Below are 20,203 nucleotides of genomic sequence, written 5' to 3'. Positions count from 1 at the left end.
AAATAACTTCCTTATCAGAGGTGCCAAATCTTAAGTCTTCTGGAACAAGTACAGACTTCTTACAAATACGACTTTGTTTCAGCTCAGATGTATGATATATACACAGGTTTTTGGTTTAGCCATCAGCATTTGTGCTACTAACTTGCAGTTTTTTAAGTTCTTCTGTTTTGTCTCAAAACATGTTATTTTATGTGCAACTACAATTAAAAATACCTGTAATATTCTCCAGGATTTTGAGAGGGGATACAGCTCTTAGAGGGGAGGCAGGTGTGGGCGGTTGGATTTGGCAAATGTTCTGTAATTGTTTCTCTTTATCCCATTGCTCAGCTGATACGTTGGTTTTGCATTTGGATGGCAGAGTAAGTGGCAGAGGTAAGACAATTGCACTTCAGATGTCTCTTCTTTTTTGGGCAATAGGTGGCTGCTGTAAGAGAAGGAATGTCTTGGATTGTTCCAGTTCCTTTGCTGTCTCTTCTGACTGCCAAGCAGTTGGAGCAAATGGTCTGTGGAATGCCAGAAATATCAGTTGAAGTTCTGAAGAAAGTTGTGCGATACAGAGAAGTTGATGAGCAGCATCAGCTGGTGCAGTGGTTCTGGCACACCCTTGAAGAATTTTCAAATGAGGAGAGAGTCCTTTTCATGAGGTTTGTGTCGGGAAGATCTCGATTGCCAGCCAACACAGCTGATATCTCTCAGCGATTCCAAATAATGAAGGTTGATAGGGTAAGAGGCTGTTTTCATTTCTGTTTGGTTTTTTTTTTTTAATTATTCCTGCCTAGTATAATATGTCATTTGGCAATAGGGGACAGGTTTCCGTAATTATAAATTTGCAGAGAAAGTATGGGATGGGATATGCTCTGAGCTATTAAACCCAAACATTTTAATTGCATAGAAGTACATTTACAATAGTTATGTGATTGGAGATCAAGACAAGTTCTTGCACAAGAAACAAACCTCCTTGGATTGTAACTTGTCCAGTCATTTTCTGTTCCAGTTTCTTTTTTCATTTGATAATTTTCACTTTTTTTAAAGTTTTAAATCTGTGTAAATGGCAATATGTGACCACCAGTGGACTCTAATGTCTTAAAACCACTGTAATGAGTTTACAGTGTATTACTTTACATACAGGATGAACTCATTTGGCATTCCTTTTGGGGTTTGTGCAGTGAAAGCACATTCTCCATGAACTACCTAAATCAAAAACTTGGCAAAATCTAAGATAACAGTGGTTTGACTGTCATCTTTGGTTAGGTGTGTCTCAGATTGCCTCATGTTAAGGCACACTATGGTGTGTAATTTGAGAGGTGCTTGGCATCTTCCAATGGGCTGCTAAAGTGTGATCAACTTTTCAAATAGCTGAATTTCGTTAGTGGGTTGAATTATTTACAGAGCAGCTGATACAGCGGTGGTTTTGCACATACTTAAGGATGGAAGAAGTGATGTTAAAACAAGGGAGGCTAGTCTGCTTCTTGAAAGGAATTTTGAGACAGAATGTGAAAATGCTGAATGACAGAGGCAAGGAAGGGAGGGAGCAATGAAATATGGGTATGTTGCATTTTTTTGCTTCATTCACGACTTAACACTGTCCCACCTTTTATCCATTTCCACAGCCTTACGACAGCTTGCCTACCTCACAGACTTGTTTCTTTCAACTGAGGCTCCCACCTTACTCCAGTCAACTAATCATGGCAGAGCGTTTGCGCTATGCAATCAATAATTGCAGGTCTATAGATATGGACAATTATATGCTCTCACGGAATGTGGACAATGCAGAGGGCTCAGACACAGATTATTAACATTCTGTGAACAAAATCATCTTCCTTTTACTACAAATAGTGCCCTAAGTCCAATTCATTGTTGACATAATTTTACAGTAACCATAGATGTTTTAGGAGCATAAAAACAGACGTTAATAGACAGTGGCCACATTTTAGTTACTATAAATGTAACAAAAAATTAGATGTTTTTATTTTTTTGTGATTGTAAAAAAGAAAACAAGGAAAAAGAAAACAAAAAAGTATGATCAGTAAGTTTTTTCTCCTTTTTTTGGTCACTTTTGGTAAGTTTGCATGGAGACATTTTGGTGCATTTTTGTTGGGAATAGTACATTTGTAAGCCCTCCCAGTGAACATGAAGAGTTGTACATTGTGTATAATTGTTCATTAGCAAGGACAGTTTTACATGAATATTCACATATTTATTTTGTTTTAATTTGAATTGCCTGTGCAGGGTTCTTTATGCAGAGAAAAATAAAGCAAATTGAAGAATTGGTTGCTTGTATGCATTTGTGAACTGTGGTTGGTTTACTCAGTCTTCATACTTTTCTATTTTGTCTCAGGAAATTATAGTTTTACAGTGTTTAGACAGGATGTGACATTTGAAGCATCTTAAAATGTTTCTCTTCAGTGAACCTGATGTGTAGTACTGTGCTCTGCGTTCTTAATGTCTTTGAGGTACTGGCTTTTTCGGGTATACCACTATTTATTCCTCGTACTTCAATACAAGTTAACGTGGTACTTTCTTTCTTCTTGATTTTCATTTAAAGATTTTTCTCCTCCAGAGTAGTAGTTGTTGACAATAGTAACATGTTGCCACCTTGACTCAGAAACCTTTAAATCTTTTGTCAAAAAAAAAAAAAAAATCCTTTTAATATACAGGTTGATGTAGTTGATTCCTGATCAGAGTACAAAAAAATGAAAGTGACAGGGCAGTAGGTGAGGCTATGGATTTTGTATACAGTCTTAGTTTATGCCTTTGATTTTAGAAAATGTCATGTGTTTGGTCTCATTTGGTTGCAGCTGTAATTGTATTATGTTCAGCAGGGTGTGGCTTACACTGCCATGGGTGTATTTAGTTAGGACAGCAACGGACTGCACAAAGCCGTTTGTGCTCTGTGTCTTAGGCAAGTGCTGAAGAATAGATAATTCCCCAGGGTCTCTGTCAAAAACACGATTTGTGTCAAACTGCAAGGGCTGCTGGGTGCGGAGGAGCAGGATTTAACTGGGCTGAGGCGAAGGGTAGAGTCTGTCCCCAGGTGAGTCACTGCTGCTCTGCCCTGACCCCCCTCACTTGCACCGACGCTGCGGGGCCTGAGGGCTGCCCACAGCATTTGTTAGCTTCATCTCGCCTGGGACAAGGCTGGTCCAGCTAATTCTGGAGAAGAGAGCAGAAATTCCTGTTGTTTTCCCGCATGTGGTTGTTGTACGTTAGCAGGCGTTGATAGGAAATGTCCTGGTTGTCGGAGACTGAAGTGGTGCATTGCTGCCAGCTCAGAGTGGCCAAAGGGCTGACTTGATAAGCTGGATAAAATTTGCAGATCTGTGAAGTTATTTTGGTTAGGACTAGTTATTGGCTCATGAAAAGGGCAAAAGGTTCTTGAGCTGTGACCAAGAAGCAGACTGCAACGTGAGACACCTGGAGGAGGGCTTTCGGCAGTTTTGGGAGGAGGTGGGACTCGGCTCTGAAATCACACAGACGTAGTTTCCTGCCTCATTATGTATTATGGTTCCAAATTGGACTGAGACTTTGGTGTCCCATCATTATGTTGTGGGGGAGTATATTCACATCTTGGTCTAAATTTATAGGTGTAATACATAAAAAGTATAAGGTTACAAATAAAAGGGGAAACTGCTATATAAAGTCCTGTGTTATTGTCTACTAGACTTCATTTATGTGTCTGAATTAGTGCTACTAATTTGTCAGTCTGTTGCAATCAGGCACGGAAAACAATAGAACTGTGCCTAAAAATTACAGTTTTGTATGGTATATGCAGTTGGCTTCTTGGGTAATGAGGGTGGTTTTGGAGGCAGTTTACAGTAAAGTGAAAGAGGATGTTGGTATTGGTAAATATTGATGTTGATTAAAGGATTGTGCTTGATTGCTTTAATTGAGACTTTTTTATTGATTGTGCTTGTATTTTGAATATTCTGTCTTAGCGTCATTAAAACTATCATGCGCTTAGTCATTTTTATTTTATCCTACTGTTTGCTTTCACCATAATTATATTGTGCCTACATTCCCTTTAACCTGCTGATTGACATTTTTGTGTTGCTTGGGCATCTGAGTGAGGCTGGAATCACATTCAAGTTTCTTGCACAAGGCTTCTTATACATAATTGCATACAAAGATAAAGAATGTACAGCGCTGGTTATGTCCTGCTGTTGGAGACCATCTGAGAAATTTCTAACTTTATGTCAGTTTAAGGGTATTTTATGTATGCAAACATCTCCCAATATAGAAAGGGGAATAAATCTTACCAGTCTGTGTCTGCATTCTGTAGTATAAGTAGGTCATACGTGCAGTTACTTAGAGAAAAAAATATGTAACTCGATCTTGTAAGAAACCTAGTGGCAGCGTTGTTGCGTGAGGCAGGGTTGGCTGTAGCAAGGTGGGCTGCAAGTGAATCCCAGACGTCCTACCTCGTTTCCCGTCCACCTTTCAGCATTGGGTGGGACGTACGCGTATGACTGAAGCAGGAAGTGTCAGTGGTAACAGATGGGTATCAGAGGCAGGAACAGGCGTGTGACAATGTGTTTATCTAGACCCATTTCAAATTAATATGAGATATGGAGGCACAGTAAGCTTAAAGTGTTAAATTCTAAACATAACTAGAGAAAAACAGCTTGAAAAGCTTTAGCCACGGCAGTAATGTGCTGTAGATGGCATGTAGATGCCAAAAGCCTGTGTCCCTTGTTTAACATGACTACTTGCTGCTGCTTATTTTTTGTTATACGTGAGTAGTACCTAATCTTTTCCTTACACCTCAAATAACTCTCAAGAAGCACTTACTCTCTGGTTTATAAAGCTGTTGTTTCTTGAAGCCCATAATTTACGTTTCTTATCCTGTTTGTACCCTGGGATTAGGTAGTTTCTTCCCTACCACTTCTGGCATTTCCCATCGCTTTTCCCTATTTCTTTTTTTTTTTTTTTTCCTTTCCCACCTAGGAAGTACCTCCCTAACCTTTGGGGCTGTCGGGCTGTCAGACAGCGGGTAGCCCTTTGAAGCAGGTAGGCAGGCTACAGCAGAGAGAAGACGAACAGCCAGTCCCCAGACTAGAGGTAGACAAGTTACTTTACCTGGTTGAGGCCTCACCCTTTCTGGAGCTTGCAGTTGTAGCGTTGGTTCATCTGGCAGAACTGGAATGTAGCGGTAGGTGGAATTAGAGGGGACTGGTTAGAGCAGAATGCGTTCGTGAAGAGTGTATTCTCCAGAGAAGGGGTGGACAAGTGATCAAGTCAGGAAGTTTGATTTAAATGTGTCATTGAGCTGTTTTGACTGGGTGATGAAGTTTAACGGCAAAAAAATGCCACTGCATGTAAGCAAGCAATGGTACTGTGCTGTGCGACTTTGTTTAACTGCCTTTTACCTTATTGCCAAGCTGAGCTACAGTATCACAATGGAAATCTGAAGGGCCTTCTGGATGTTGCTGTTCCCTTACTGTGTAGGAAAAGGCACAAACTTCTGGTAATCAAGTCTTGTTTGCTACTTGCATCTGATAACTTGATTCATCTTACAAGTAGGCAGCTTGGTTTGTCCCCTTTTTTGAGTACTATCCTAAAGCGATAGATAACAAGCTTTCCTCCCTTCATGCCTGGTAAGTTAGAGTTAGGGTCTGTGAAGAGTAAACAACGTTTCAGTAACGTTAAGAGAACTTTGATGGAACTCAAATGGCGTGGAACTAAAGAAAACTGTTAACATGCTTCCATCCTCACATAATACCTTAAGTAAAATGTAATGGTTATATAGTCAATTTTCAAATTGGATTGCTAAGCAAGAAAATTTATTATTGATGCTGAAAAAATTTATAGACACAACTGTGTTCAAATTTTACCATGTCATGAACAACTGTCCCCATTCAAGGAGGGGGAGGAGCAAAGTAACATTACTTGGAGCCATTTGTACACAAATAGGAAAAGAAATCAAGTGGGAGAGTGTTCCAAGGCCCTTTTTAGCTCTGTAAAGTAAAAAAAAAAAACAAAACCAAAAAAAGGTAACACCACCGTGTGTGTCCATGTCTGTTGTCTGTGTGTCCCCCCCACCAAACCAGTCCTGATAGAAAACTGGCAAAAAGGCATAAAAAATATGTAGACATGTGCAAACCTGCTTTCATATCTTGTAGTTACTTGAAAATCTGTTAGGTGTTACATCTACAGACGCATCTACAGACGTGCATCTGTCATCACAGCGCTTAGAGAGCTGGCAGCAAGAGAAGGTCTTGAGAAGAGAAGGTTACTAACGTGACTATATAGAATTCCTACCTTGTTTTGGCTTGTCAGCAATATGTGAAACTAGTGTTTTTTCCATGCAAGAATTGTGTATCCAAGGTAAGAATTGTGTCAGCATCCCAGTTTCCACATCACAGTAAGTCTGTTCAGTCTAGCAATCTCCTTTCCAAGGTGCAGATGCTGGTTTAGGATTGCTCTTTGTCCTTCCCGTCTGTGCTTCCAGTTTTGTTCCTTCCTTTGCAATGCATAAGGGTCCTACTTACATTTTAGGAATGAGTGCCATTAAATATCTTCAAGTTGTGAAGATGCAATAATTAAATTTTCTTTATTTGTCCTTCTGGGTGAGTGTTTCTTACGGATACTCATACTGATCAAGTATTTCTCCAGCATTTCAGCTCTGTTTGGCTAAGTTTGTGTAATGCTGCGATTAATTTCTTAGCTCAGCCAAATTAGAGAGTACCAAAGGATATCTCTGGATCAGTTAACCAGGATGGAAAGGAGGAGTAAGTATATTCACTTACGTTGAGAGCTGTAAATTCCTCTTTCCATTTTTGATGCACCACATGAAGAATATTTTCAGGAGTTGATAGCTAGCTCATCAGTTCTTGCAGAGGAAAGAATAAGCCATAGGAATGTAGTCTAATATTTCTGCTGAGATTGTTTGAAACTTACCTTCTTAGAGAAACTGATTGGAAATACAATTTTCCAGTACTACTCGTGCAATAAAATTGGCCTCAAGTGGAATTTTGATAACCTGTTTCCTTTCCTTCTGTTCAAGGACGAACAACAGACAATATATCAGTTGAAATAAATCTTTCTTTCAAGACTACCTGAGGCGTCAGAGCTGAGTTCTCTGTTACGACACCCCAAGCATTTTCTCCATGTAGTTTTGATAAAAGGAGCAACAGTATTGTAAAAAGCATACAGGGAGAAATTGGAAAACGAAACCAGTTATTCTTAAGTAATTGAGGCCTAACTTCAGCAGTTGTTTCTACAGTTTAGATGCCAATGAGGGGGGGGGGAAGGTCTGCTTTACTTCAGCAGTAGCTGTTCATACAGTCTTTTTGGTTTAGAGGTACTACAGTCCCACTGTTCTCTAAATTAAAAGAAAAACATGTATCATGTTAGATATTTGTGACAACCTTTAATAATTTGTTAAATAGCAATTTAAGAAGTCACAAGTTCTGTTCCTTAGAGGAAAAGTTAGCTCTTGTAGTCTTCCAGTTATAGAAAAGATTAAAATGCAGACAAGTAGTAAGTCTGTGAAGCTAAAGCTGTAGATACAGCTGTTAAAATGCAAAAAAGCTATCAGATTATTTTAAACCATGATGGTCTGGATGTACTTGAATTCCAGCAATGCAAACTACAGTTCATGTGTGTTTAACCAGATTTCATCAGTGTTGTGTTATCAGTGCAGGAAGATTACTTATCCACAATTGCAGAGCCCCCCATGTAAATGAGGAGCAGGCTTGCGATGGTATATGCACAGAGACTGCCGTAGTGACGAGGTCTTGAATAATTGCTGTGTAATGGAACAGAAATGTTGACTCTATTTTTCCCCAAAGCTAGTATTTCTAAATTTGCTTTAATTTTAAGGTCACACACACTTGGTGTTCCTGCTCTGTGTAAGGTTTTAATTTAAACTGCTGTAGGCTTTATTATGATTGAAGCTGGAACTGTTCATGATCCATAGTTTGTCAAACTGCTCTGTATACAGCCTTCTGTTTGACGTCTAAGCTGGGCTGACGTCCGGCCCTCTAGGGGAAACTAAGTTATCGATAGCCAGATTGAACCATCTGCCATTTTTTGTAAGTGTGAAGTTTTTCAGTGGATGGTATTGACTGTGAGGGAGATTAAAGGGTAAATACAAGTTCAGCTGCAGAGTTGGCAAGAATGGGCAGGATTATGTATTATGGTGCGCTCTCTAGGAGTCAGAATTCTGAATTCATGTCAGAATTGCTGAACAAAATGGAAAATAAGGGGGAGCACAATTTGAGGACACATGCTCCTACATAGAGTAACACACAGGGTTTGAGACAGGGTGCTTTTTAAAAGAACCTGAATTCAAACTAAATGATCACAGTGATTTTTCTGGGTTGTTATACTGAGACAGACCCAACAAGTAAAACTCGGGACAGGTAACTGCAGTACGGTTGACACAGTAAGGTGGCACTTGGAAACGTTTGCCTTTCCTCAGGCAAAAATCTGTTAAGTGCATAAAGAGTCTGGGAATGTGATGTTACCAGTCCTGAGTACTCAATACCATGACCAAATCCCACTGTGTTGGATCAAGGCAAATTTTATCCAGCAGAATAAAACCGTGGCAACCTTTGGTGTCAAATTTTGTAGACGATGCCATTGCAACCCTTCATTGGAAAAAAAAAAAGTTTCACTTCCCTGTAGCAGAGTAGCATACAGGAAAGTGACAGCACTGTGGCTTGGGCTGAAAATAGCTATTTGTTTTGTACTTTGCAGTGAGAAACTGGTGTTTATAAAGATCTCTAATGTAGCATGTTCCTAATTTAGCATGTAATGCTCCAGGCTGTAAGTCACTGTTTTTTCCTGTAGAATAGTTCTATAAACTAGCAGTTGTTTATACTGCGTTTCCTTTAATGTCAACTTTAAAAAATAACTAGGTATATCTTGTCAAAGTACATTATGTAAAGGGTCAAACTGTGTTTTGTGCAGGTTGCCATGCATCCCTCATTATAAGCCTGACAAATGAGCTACAAATGTTAATCGCTGAGGAAGTGATGGTGCTCAGGCACTCTGCTTTTGCTAGGAAGGTTTTACATGGCTTGGGTATCACCTGTAGCGGATGGAATGACAGTATGGATATATCCTTTAACAGAAATGTGTTAATCACTCTTTCCCTGAAATTCGTGTAAATCATACAGTTACTCAGGCTGTATCTACTGCAGGTTTGTGCCCTTTCCCATTACACAAGGAGTTCAGAAAGCCAAGGGGTCCACTCCGAACCTCGTGATGCAGCGGGAGGGTCCTCCTTACTATTTCCATCTCGGGTCTCTGTGTGAATCATTCTAACTCCTTTCTAACTCAGTTTTCCTTCGTATGTTTCTTCCATGCAGTAATTAATAAGGTGAACCTTGCCGTTAATCCACTGTTATACTTTGTTAAATTCCATCAAATTTACTGAACTCTGTCAAATTACTATTTTACCTCAATAAAACACACCGCTGCTTCTCTCTCCTGAGTGAGGTACGTTCCCCTCATCCATGACAACACGGTATCAAAATTGCAATTTTCAGCCTTAATAAGGTCTAGCATTATGTGACGGCAGTGCAGGGTTTTCCAGTTTCAAGGAACAACAGAAAGCTAACAGGTTTTTTTCCTTAAGACTGTCCTGGTGGCAACACATGCCTTTTCCCAGTGCAGCCTTCGCAAAACATACCAGCCATCTCTTTGGACTTTTGGACTCTTCCCAGAACGTGGGAAAGTAGCCCCGGTTCACTGAAGCAATGGCACCCAAGAGGAGAGTGGAAGTGAAGCACCCGCACTGCCTGAGTTTATACAGTTTGTTGCGCTTAAAGCTGAACCAATTTTCTTGATGCTTTTTCAAACATGAATTTTTTTTCTGGCTTATTGTCTGGAATCATGTTAGCACTTCTCTCTGCTCTCAGCATTATCGAAGGACGCTTTTCCCTAACTCTCTCTAGACCAGTTTGTGTTACGTTCCGGCAGAAATCCACGTGGAGCGTTCGCAGTGATCCCCCATAGAGGGTCACTGCTTCCAGTGTCTGGTCAGTGATCCGCACACAGTTCTCCAGTTTGAGTGTCTCGAGGTTTGGGCAGTTCTTGAGCAGCAGCAAGATGCAATCATCTGTAACATGGCCGCATCCAGAGAGGGTCAGGGAGAGCAGGTTTGGACATCTGAAAACATGATCGTTACAGGTGAGATGAGGGGAAAAATATATAATAGAGCTCAGGAGAAGCTTGTATCATCAAGAATAAATATCAAAGTTAGAAAAATACCTCCTGTTCCATCAGGAGGGATAAGAATGCATGAGTAGGTGGGGGCATATGTAGATTTTAATGCTCAGCTTTACTAACCGCAAAACTTACCTACTTGCCGTCTTCTGTTGGTAGCAAAATCTATAGCTCAGCTGGCTTAGTGGAGAAGGGGAGGCAGATGCCTATTGAAGCTGCAGCTGCATTGTTTTTTCTTAAGGAGTTGCATGGTGCTGCGCTTCCCCAAGCACAGCGAATGAAGACCCAGTAGAGATGGGACTCAAGTCAGGATGAATTCGAGGACAATTGAGTGAAGAGACTGTTGTGTAGACATGCCGAGCATGGGCAAGTAAGACGCTCCCACTCTTGATTTTACAGGGATTAATGGGTGTATTTCAGCTCCTTGGATTTACTGAACAGGTGCCAGCACTTAAGAGTGTTGATGCTTGAACCCCACCCAACTCTTAAACCTTCCTTCAAATCACTGAAACGGGTAGGAACACCACTGTTAAGCAATGATGCAGCAAATTAAAAAAGCTTGCTTTTTTGTTGCTTGGGTAGACTTGGGAAGGTACAGAAAAGGACTATTCCAAGACAGTGTGTTGATGACTGACTTACACTGTGTGCAGAAAACTGGAGCAGACCGGTTAGTAGTAGCTGTTGTGCTGACCAGGCATGTTTGCAAGGACCCTTACGCATGAACCTGCAAAGCCTTTTGTGCAGTGTTTGGCTTACACCTCCCTCCAGGGAGCAGCAGCTCAGCTCCCCACCTCTTCAGCTAACTGCAGCTGAATGCTCCTCTATTAGCACAGGACTCGTTAGGCTTTGTTATTGCAGGGAAATGATCACAGCAATGCTAACGATCTTGTCAGACCTTTGGCCAGAACTATTAGCCTGCCTCCATCCCCCAAGAACGGTAAGGTGTCCATAAGCACTTCCACGTAAAGATCTGTGCTTACAGCCTGTGTCAGGGTTTTAGGTGTGCAGCAGCCGTGGGGGCAAACGAGGGACTCGGCCATCACTGCAGCACGTTCTTCTGTCCTTACAACCTGGTACGTAGTACGTTCTTCTTTTTCTACACCCCCACTCCACCCCCCCGGCTGCTTGACTTCACCTTTTGCGGAGGCAGTAAAGTGAGGTCATCTCAGCTCCATGATCTTCCCCCCCCACCCTTTTCCTTTATACTTATGAACAGTAAGAAAACCAAATGTTTTAAAGCAGGTAAGGTCAAGAAAGGCTCCCACCTGCCATCTCTTGTGGCTTCATCAACAGAATAAAAGTACTCAGAGGGAAAAGCTGGATATTTGTTTAATTTGCATTTTTCTTTGCACAGAATGCTAGGAATTTTGTTTGGATGGAAATGCACTCAAATGGGCTGCTCCAAAAAAAATGCAGGAACTTGTCTTAGGAAGGCTAAAATGGATGAGGTTGGAGGAGGTGCAAGTGGCATAGTTCAGTTTAATTTGTGGAAAAGAATTGGCTGAATTTTCATGGACTTTGAGATTGCTCGCTGCCCAGGCTTTGCTTTGAATTTTGTGCAGCAACCAGTTTGGGGTTACGGATTCTGCAGAGGAAAAAGGCACTTACACTGTTTGTGCAGAGCTGTGGTCTTACGTCCTCTTTCTGAATCCTAATTTGTGATGGCAAAAAAATGGAAGTAGTTAAATGTGGCCTCAGGGTAGATATTCCACTGCCAAAATCAGAGGTTCCTCCTACGCCCTCCTTTGTAGGCACAGATATGGTTCCTCATGATACTTGGCCAATTAATCCATTTTTTTTAACAGTTGTTCTAGAACTGTTACTTCTGAAATTTTGTACTTACAACTTAATGTTCTGGTTTGATCCTACATTCCACTCCTTGGTTTGGGACTGCACTGTTGCTGTTTGGAGACTGTACTGCTGCAGTCAGTACTGTATCCAGTCAGACACTCTGTCCTGTCGGTATCCTGTCATTTGTTGGGGTTTTTTTAATTGTTACTTCCAAATAGAACTTTTTCCCATCCCCGGTGTGGCACAAAGCCGAAGGCTGGCTGCGGCACAAAGGTGTGCCGTTTCAGGACAGGCACTGGCCTGCCCCTTTCAGCTCCCGTCTGGGACCACAGCCATCCTGCGTGTTAGTAAAACACCAGCATTGGCTCTACCCAGTTTGCTCCCCCTAACATCATTTAACTTTTTGTTAATTAGAGCTGCTTTGTAGCAGTAAAGCTGTTCTAAGAAAGGGTGTGCACCCAGCGCTGCTTTTCCATAGTGGTATTTCTTTTCCTTTACTGTAGTTTATAAAAAGCTTAGGTAGAGTTGAATTTCAGTATGAAAGCAATACTTAATTCTAGTAACATGTTTAATGAACTTGGTTCTGTTGTGACATATGGTCCACTATACGAAATCATGTCTTCCCCCTAGGCTCCCCCCACCCCCCCGGCCAGGACAATGTTTTGTACTGCCAGAATGGTACATTTCAGTTAAGCAGCAGTTTAGTAGGCAGCATGGCACTTTTCCTGTATTAATTATTCATTCTTCAAAAAAAAAAAAAAGAAAAAAAATAAGCTTAAGGAAAGTCAGTACGAGGTATACACTATCGCCGCTATAAAACCAACTTAACACTATATTAAGCCTGCAAAGTCAAAGCACTCACGTCCACAGTGCTCCACTTCACATAGGATGTATGGCGTAAATAGCTCTCAATTCTCTCATTGCAAGGCAGTTAAACCTTTACAGTAGATGCAGTTACCCAAAAAACGTACCTGTTGCAAACTTCTAGTAAAAAGTCACTGACTGTGTTCTCATGCCTGTTACAGAAGTCTTTCTGGAAATTGTTTTTCATCCAGTCCTCAATGTTACACACCTTGACTCTCTCTGAATACCAGCAGATGGATAAGTATTTTAAAGCAGGTCCCAGGAGAAAATTATCCTTCTTTAGTTCCACTGGAGAATGAAAGTTCAACAAAGACCACAGTAAAGGATCCTGAAACACTTCTAGCAACTTGTGACATGTTTTTGCTAAACTTTTCCTGCTATTTTTGTCCAGAAAAGAAAACAGATGTAAAAGGCATTCCCGATTCAGCTGGGTTATGTGCATAGCCGTTCAGAGCGTGTTAGAAGGAAGAGAGTCTCCTGGCCTTATGGGATACCAGCAGTGGTGGAGGGGGCTCACAATCACCAGAAAGCTCTTGCACATATATGGTTGTGGAATGGTGTTTATTTTTGGCGAACAACTGGTGCAGAAGCTAAGAACAGGGGAAGGAAAAGAAACGTGTTCATGAAACTCTTGTTCTGTTTCTACAAGGGAATGGAATGGGCATGCAGCACTTGACTGTCATGAAATGCTTCCTTAAAAGGTATTTCTTTCCTTTTAGGCACTCCTGAAGTTTAGCAAAGTTCTTGTGCCGAGTTACTGAACTGGGGGCTGAAGCAGGGGGTGTAGCCACAGCTGCACGGAGTAGCTTTGCCAGCCCCTCAAGTTTGGAGCATTTACCTTTCCAAGCGGAAGTTTGTTTTTTGCAGCGTACAGCAGTGATTTTTCTAAGGCTGCACTTTTGCTTCATGTTCAAGGCTCATAGTAGATGAGGAACTCCCACAAACAGCTTGCAAAATGAGGTGAAAAATTCCCTGGGTGCTTTAAAGCGCACACACAAAACCTGCAGCTTCCACTTCCAAGCCTCAGACTAAGGGGCAGTTTCCTGCACACTGTTATTTGAATAAACACCACACGCTGTCTCCCCACCTTTGCGTGAGGAAGGTGATGGTACGCAGGAAGGCGTGCGTGGGAACAGCAAGTCTATCTTTAGCTGCTTGTAGGCTTGTGCTTTTAATAGATGTTTTCTATTAGGCTGAGTTTTACAAGTTTTCTTTTACTGTTTATGTTTTTATAGGTTTAGTTCTGGTTTTGGTGGGAAAGGGATATATAGAATTGGTTTCTAGGAGTAAAAGCATTTGTTTTCCAGTAAAGGCAAAACCAGAAAGTCTCTCCTCAGAAAAAATAAAGCTAGAGCAAATGGCAGGTTAGAATCAAAAGCAACAGCGAGCAGCCCTCTAACTTTCATGTTTGTGAAATAAAAATGCTCAAGATTAAGGTAGTTTATGCCCATCTTCTGTCTTGTGTTAATACAGAAAAATTATACATTCAGCTAATTAGTAGATCTTAACAGAAAAACAGCCCTGCAGGAATTTTTGAAGTGGCTTGCACAGTTTTAGTAGCTTGGAGATTTTATGTACCTATGCATTTTAATTGGGTTTGTTTCAATGTGACAGGGCTGAGTAGGACCAAAGTTCATCTTTTGCTTCTTACGCTGCAACTGCAGTCTGAAATTCAACTCTGAAAAACGAGATTTGAAATTCTTTGCTACCTGCAACAATTATTTTAGCTTCTAATCTGTGCTTGAGTAACATGTATGCTTACACATAGTGACTCAAAAAAATGGCAATTGTGGATCTGTTTAATTCCTTAGAGTTAGTAATTTTCTATTATACACAGTAAACTGTGCTTAACCATTGCCAGTCTTTTTCGTTTCATATCCTTTGTCATTTAATATTTTCCTTGAACTGAGAAGGAGATTCCTGTTCCCCACGAGTACTTTATGAAGCCACAAAAGGGACAAGAAGGGTAGATGATTTCACATACCCCGGAAGCCTCTCCCTGGACAACAGCAGTTTAAATGGGGTGCCAGCAGTTGTTCTTCATTCTCCTACTAGCATTTTTCTACTCTCACTCTGTCTCCTTCATCCTTTTCAGAACTTACCTTTGTCTTCAACCAGGTTTAAATAGTTAATACTGCTCAAAGTTGTAATAAACACAAGAATATTATTTATAAAAAAAACCACCATCACACAAGCAAACTCAATGACAAGGTTACCATTGCTAGGAGGATCTCTTTAAACACACAGAGGACACACACCACAATCTGACATAAAAATGAACAGCTGTTGGGTGACGAGGCCCTTGAAAACTGAAGGGCAGGTCTTCTTTGGGTTTAGATGCTAAGTTTTGGTAGAGGTGTTAAACAGTGGGAACACTTCCATTTGCTTTATTTTGTTTTACCCAGAACAAGTTAAAATACTCTGCCATATGCTAGTGATATTCTGCAAGCCTGTAGAAGGACAAGAGGAGTTTCATTTTCTAAGGAAAGGAGACACTTTAATGGCACATTTTCCATAAACACACTGTGTGAATGAGATATAATTCACATTCAACCTGGAAATGCTCCAGAAACACACAAGATGAGCACAGCCAGTAATCCTCACTGAAAATTACACACTAGATTTTAATGGTAAACAATTACAACTATGGCACTACAGTACTTGAGGATATCCTAAAGCACATTGGAATCAATTTTCAAGGTGCTGATTACCTCATCAGTAAGACACAGACACATCAGTAATGAAACATTGTTGGGGAAACTTTTGAACACCACGTGTTATACTTTCCATTCATTTAGCAAAATCCTTGTAAATGGCCTCCTGCTTTCGACACAAGTCCACTGTCCTGGCCTGTCTGAAAGTTTTAAACTCTCCTCAGGCTGACATCTGTTACCACCTGGAAAGCACTTTCGGAGCGTACAAAGAGACAGAGCTCTGCCTGCAAGCACCTTAGAGTTTTGCATAACGCTGCGCTTAACAGCTCACTATACAACACCCTAACGCAGAAGTATACTGAGAGCAGGACATTTTGCAGTTTTGTTTGACGTAAATCTTGTCTCCAGTTGTATATACGTGGCTAAACAATTACTAACAAAAAGGACAACCTTTAATCAGACAAGTTTTGGTGAAAAAAAATGCAAATCTTTGAACTGTAGAGCAGTTGTTGCTTGCAGAACAGTCACACGCAAGAAAAAAATTCTTGCCAGTTAGCACGTACTATCATCAGCAGTAAGTAGAAAAGAAACATTTGGCTTAAATGAAATGAGATATCCCCCCCCGCCCCACAAGCTAGTAGATAAATATAGGATATACAAGTAAGGTTAAAAATGTAATACTAGGCCAGGTGCAGTATATGTTACTGGTTCAGTGCTCAGTTACTTTTTTTTTTTTTTTTTGACACCACACTGAATAGAATACAGTGGATAAGCAAAGTTCTCCACCAGGAAGAGAAATACTTGTGTTGCCACAACAAACTGTTCATACTGTCCATCTGGGTTTGCAGTGGGAGAAAGTTAAATTAGGAAAGAATTTACAGTGTACTTGTTCCAGCAAAGCATATGGCTGAGTCCTTATCACCACCTGCTGCAAGAACAAGACTGACCTGATTGCATTGTGTTCCCATGGCCGTGTCTCAAATGGACCGTGCTGGATAGATAATATTGCCCAAGACCTTAATGTTACAGAGCAAATGTTACTGAAAGGAAATACTGAAGTGAGAACATAATTCTGACCCAAAAAAAATTAACTGGAGAATTAGAAGCTGCTTAAAATAAGTGAATGTTGCTAAAGATTATAAATTTAAGTTTCTAAAAATACAGAAAGGCACATTTACATCACTGGTTTGCGAGAACGCTGCATACACCTGACTACTGTAAGTAAGTTAAACTGCTTCTGGCCCATAGCTAGTTGTGTATTTTAAGCCTTGTATTCTCAAAACTGAAATTCTAAAGCAATCCAATCCAAGTAGCATGCAGACAAAACGCAGCTATAGATGGCATCTACTGAACTGCCCAGCTAACTGTAAGCAGTAAGCATTACCCTGCCCTTCAGGGTAGTAATGTGGTAAGATGCTTCACTTGCCCCACACACCACTCAAGTCTGTCAAATACCTTTTTCTGCCTGTAGAAATGACAACAGCTACCTATTCCAATTAGGAGAAAGGCTCTGGCTGCAAGAAACAGAGAAATGGTGGGTGACAAACTATCTACAATTTAAAGCAAGGAATAGTTCTATTTATTGTTCAACTTACTTAAGTAAAAGAAGACATTGTCATATAGGTCACAATGTATGAAATAATAACCACAACAGGTTTTAACTAGTGGACAGTTTACATATTCATACACCATTAGCAATGCTGAATGCTTTCTGCAGTTCTATATTAAGCCAATTTCTCTCTTTCCTGGTTTAAGATGCTGTGGAAAAGCTATGAAGAATGACATTTTAAAAAAACATCTGATTGTGATTTCTCTTTATACTTGTCAGTGTACAGCTAGCAGGTAACCCACAGCAGGGAAACTGATGCCTACGCCATGTGCAGCAGCTTGAGCTACGGTACGAGCTGTAGGGAAACTTTTACTGTGTACTACGATGTCTTTCAGAAGCATTAACTAAAAAGGGTAATCACATTTTACTTGAATTCTTGTGTGTTTTCAGACTACTATATTTTACTGTTATCACAAGTAAAGGCGCTGTTTGATGGTGCGACTTTACATAAGTAAATTCTACTCTTACTACCACACTTTTGAGATTTTAGGAGTATCCAGTTCCTCGCTGGGCACACAGGGGCTAGCTATTGGGGGGGGCAGGGAGGGGGTAGACTTTGTCAAATTTCAGGGGACTCCTGTATTGTGCAATGTTGCTTTTCCTATACACCTTTTAAAAAAATCTTATTAGCTCACTTCCACTCTCCAGAACAGCAGTACAGCTAAAATTCAGTTTATTTTTTTTTAACAGAAGTCTTTCCCCATTAGATAGCCAAGTTTTAGAAATTGTATCGTGCCTCCAGTGTTCACCTAGAGACTGTAAATAAAGATCCCACACTGGGCCAATGCGCAGGTACCACAGCTAGACAACAAGCCGCCTTGCCTTGTCATCTCCCGTCGGGCAGGTAGGTGGACAGGAGACGCTGTGAAACTGAGCATCTTCCCTTTAGTCTGCATTTGAACTGGTAAAACAATCGTCATGTAAAGCATCTGGACCACCATCCGCTTCCTTTCACTTTTAAGGGAAGGGCAGGCATTTAGTGGACAGGTGCTATATTTAGACCTAAGACTGTTCTCACACACTCCAAACTTTGGGGCTGTAGTCACAGTTCCCATCAGGAAGGAGGGTTGGGGTCCTACTCCCAGGAATTCTCCAGGTTTTCAAGCAAGTAAGTGTTCATGATCAAATTTCAGGATGACAGTCTAAACCAAGAGATGTCTAAGGCAGTTCAGGTTCGGATAAAAAACCATAAATCTCAGCACAATTTAGACACGTATATATTTTAAGATTATTTTTTTAAATTTGAAGGGGTCGAGGGGGCAGAGCATATGTGAGGAATAGTTGAATTAAACTGCAGTATAGATACAATTGAACCAACTGTTTATTTACAATGATTCCTGAAAGTCAGCAGCCTGAATACACACCAATATAGCAGCAATTACCTGGTCTATTTAATGATGCCACATCTCCTCTCTTCTGCAGACAAAGAATGATTGTTCAGAGGTCACTGTTTAGTTTCTTGCACGAGGGAAAATAGCACGTGCAAACAACTCTGATTTAAAGAGGGTAAATCATATCTACGCAACAGCTGTGAGAACGGCATGAAGTTGTATTGCTCTTCATAATCAGAAGCACATTTATCTTGCTTGTAAGGAGGACAGAAAGCTTCTCTGATGTAAATGTGCCTTTAGGAAGTGAGAACTGAAAACATTAATATAAAAAAAGTCAAATAACTAAGTATTTCATGAAACTATATATATAAAAATTGAGTTATCACAACTAAAGCAGCAAATCAAAATCTGCTGAGGTTTTCTGGTATAACTAAAAAAAAAAAAGTTAGTTTGTGTCCAAATTCAGTAAGTCAAATGCTACCATCGACACAACAAAACTAAAACCCACAAGAGGAAATTGAAAAGTGCACAATGAAATTAATAGTCTTGGATCAAGTATTTATGGAAAAATGGAAATGTTTTGTCCGGTGGACTTGATAAGTGAGAATTAGAAGGAGGTATTAAAGTTTATCTGATCCAGATTTGGCTTGTCGTTCCACGTAGAAGAGGATGTAGGCCTTGGCCTTTACCACAGTCTCCTCGTCGGTCAAAGTTACAGTACTGTCGTTGAAATGGAACCAACGGCCTTCGTGCGCTGCGTATGCGGTGTAATGTCCAGAGCCGACGCTGTCAGCAGGGGGGAGGCGGGGAAAGAAAGCACAATCAGGAGACAGACCACCTCATTCTCTGCTGCATTTGCTCTTAGTGCTAAGAGACTTCCAGGAACCAGAGGAAGAAAGGAACTGACAGCCCTCCACAGCAGCTGGTAAGATGCATCCCTTCTTAATCTGCGGGGCTCAAAAGTTCTCCAAATTCAAGTTTTAAGTAAAATAACCACTTACTGGGATGAGCTGAAAGGGGTTGTTTGGTTTTTTTATATGAGCTTACTAGCATCCTGTAGTTTTTGTGCAAGCAAGGCTTCCTGCAACACTGAACTTCCATGTTTGTGTACATAAAAATCAAGCCCATTATCTATTATTCAGGCATTAGCTATAAAACTTTCACTATGCTCTATTTTCAGAATCTTCCCCATTTATGTCTTAAGACTCATATAGCCTAAATGTAATCAAAAGCACTCACAGCTAAACTAATCCCAGAACACCAAGAAGAAAATTGTTCAAGTTGGTCTTAAACAGATCCACGTCTTGGAGCCGTATTTCTTGAATCTAACACACCAGAATGACAAACCCATCAATTTTCATTACCCTGCCACCCCAAGAAAGGCTTCTTGCACTTGCTTACGTGTTGTAACACACACTCAGTGTTTCCAACCATCTAATTCCATTCTAATCACAACCAACTTTCCTTTGCTGTCCATATAGTTTTTCCTACAACTGTGAGTAGTCAAATCTTTAAGAGAGTCCAGACCGCTCCTCTAGAGAAAGCAAAAAAAAAAAAAAAAAAAAGAGACAGGCCTTTCTGGATAGAACTTGTGTTTCATATCTTGGAATTCAATTCAGGTATTGGCAGGGTTTTGATTAATAGGGTTTAGTTTCTTTTCTAAGAAAACTCCTTTCACAACTCACACCTATAGAGTGATCACCTAAATGACAAGAATACATTTCTCTCAGCATAAACAGTTATTTTGTACCTACTACTGTTACTCTCAACAGATCCCTCCA

At 40.5% G+C, this 20,203-nt stretch overlaps 3 protein-coding genes across 21 annotated transcripts in view; 1 reads left to right on the top strand and 2 right to left on the bottom strand.

Annotated features, from left to right (window-relative positions):
* Positions 1–2,280, top strand: part of HERC1 (HECT and RLD domain containing E3 ubiquitin protein ligase family member 1) — a 122,984-nt gene extending 120,704 nt beyond the window's left edge. For all 15 annotated transcript variants that reach the window (XM_074599724.1, XM_074599735.1, XM_074599734.1 and 12 more), the window contains 2 exons: positions 418–723; positions 1,611–2,280. In XM_074599724.1, the coding sequence (XP_074455825.1) occupies positions 418–723; positions 1,611–1,796 (492 nt within the window). In that variant the 3' untranslated portion in view covers positions 1,797–2,280. The remainder of the gene's footprint in view (positions 1–417; positions 724–1,610) is intronic.
* Positions 2,281–7,357: 5,077 nt separating this feature from the next.
* On the bottom strand, positions 7,358–16,555 carry FBXL22 (F-box and leucine rich repeat protein 22). The gene is made up of 2 exons (XM_074599744.1): positions 12,936–16,555; positions 7,358–10,116 (listed from the first exon to the last, which is right to left on the bottom strand). The coding sequence occupies exons 1-2, from the start codon at positions 13,268–13,270 to the stop codon at positions 9,771–9,773; spliced, it is 681 nt and encodes a 226-aa protein (XP_074455845.1). The 5' UTR covers positions 13,271–16,555; the 3' UTR covers positions 7,358–9,770.
* A 478-nt stretch (positions 16,556–17,033) lies between these two features.
* Positions 17,034–20,203, bottom strand: part of USP3 (ubiquitin specific peptidase 3) — a 43,048-nt gene continuing 39,878 nt past the window's right edge. For all 5 annotated transcript variants that reach the window (XM_074599738.1, XM_074599741.1, XM_074599742.1 and 2 more), the window contains one exon: positions 17,034–19,208. In XM_074599738.1, the coding sequence (XP_074455839.1) occupies positions 19,043–19,208 (166 nt within the window). In that variant the 3' untranslated portion in view covers positions 17,034–19,042. The remainder of the gene's footprint in view (positions 19,209–20,203) is intronic.

Source organism: Larus michahellis, chromosome 9, assembly GCF_964199755.1.
Source record: "Larus michahellis chromosome 9, bLarMic1.1, whole genome shotgun sequence".
Classification (NCBI taxonomy): Eukaryota; Metazoa; Chordata; class Aves; order Charadriiformes; family Laridae; genus Larus; species Larus michahellis.
Note: the sequence above shows the minus strand (reverse complement) of the source record. Positions and strands in the feature narration are given on the sequence as shown.

Bases quoted from the DNA above. Each gene is read 5' to 3' on its own strand.
- FBXL22 (XM_074599744.1), bottom strand. From the start codon at position 13,270: ATGCACATAACCCAGCTGAATCGGGAATGCCTTTTACATCTGTTTTCT. The intron at 10,117-12,935 runs GTACGTTTTTTG...TCATGTTTTCAG, and splicing joins TTACTAGAAGTTTGCAACAG to ATGTCCAAACCTGCTCTCCC.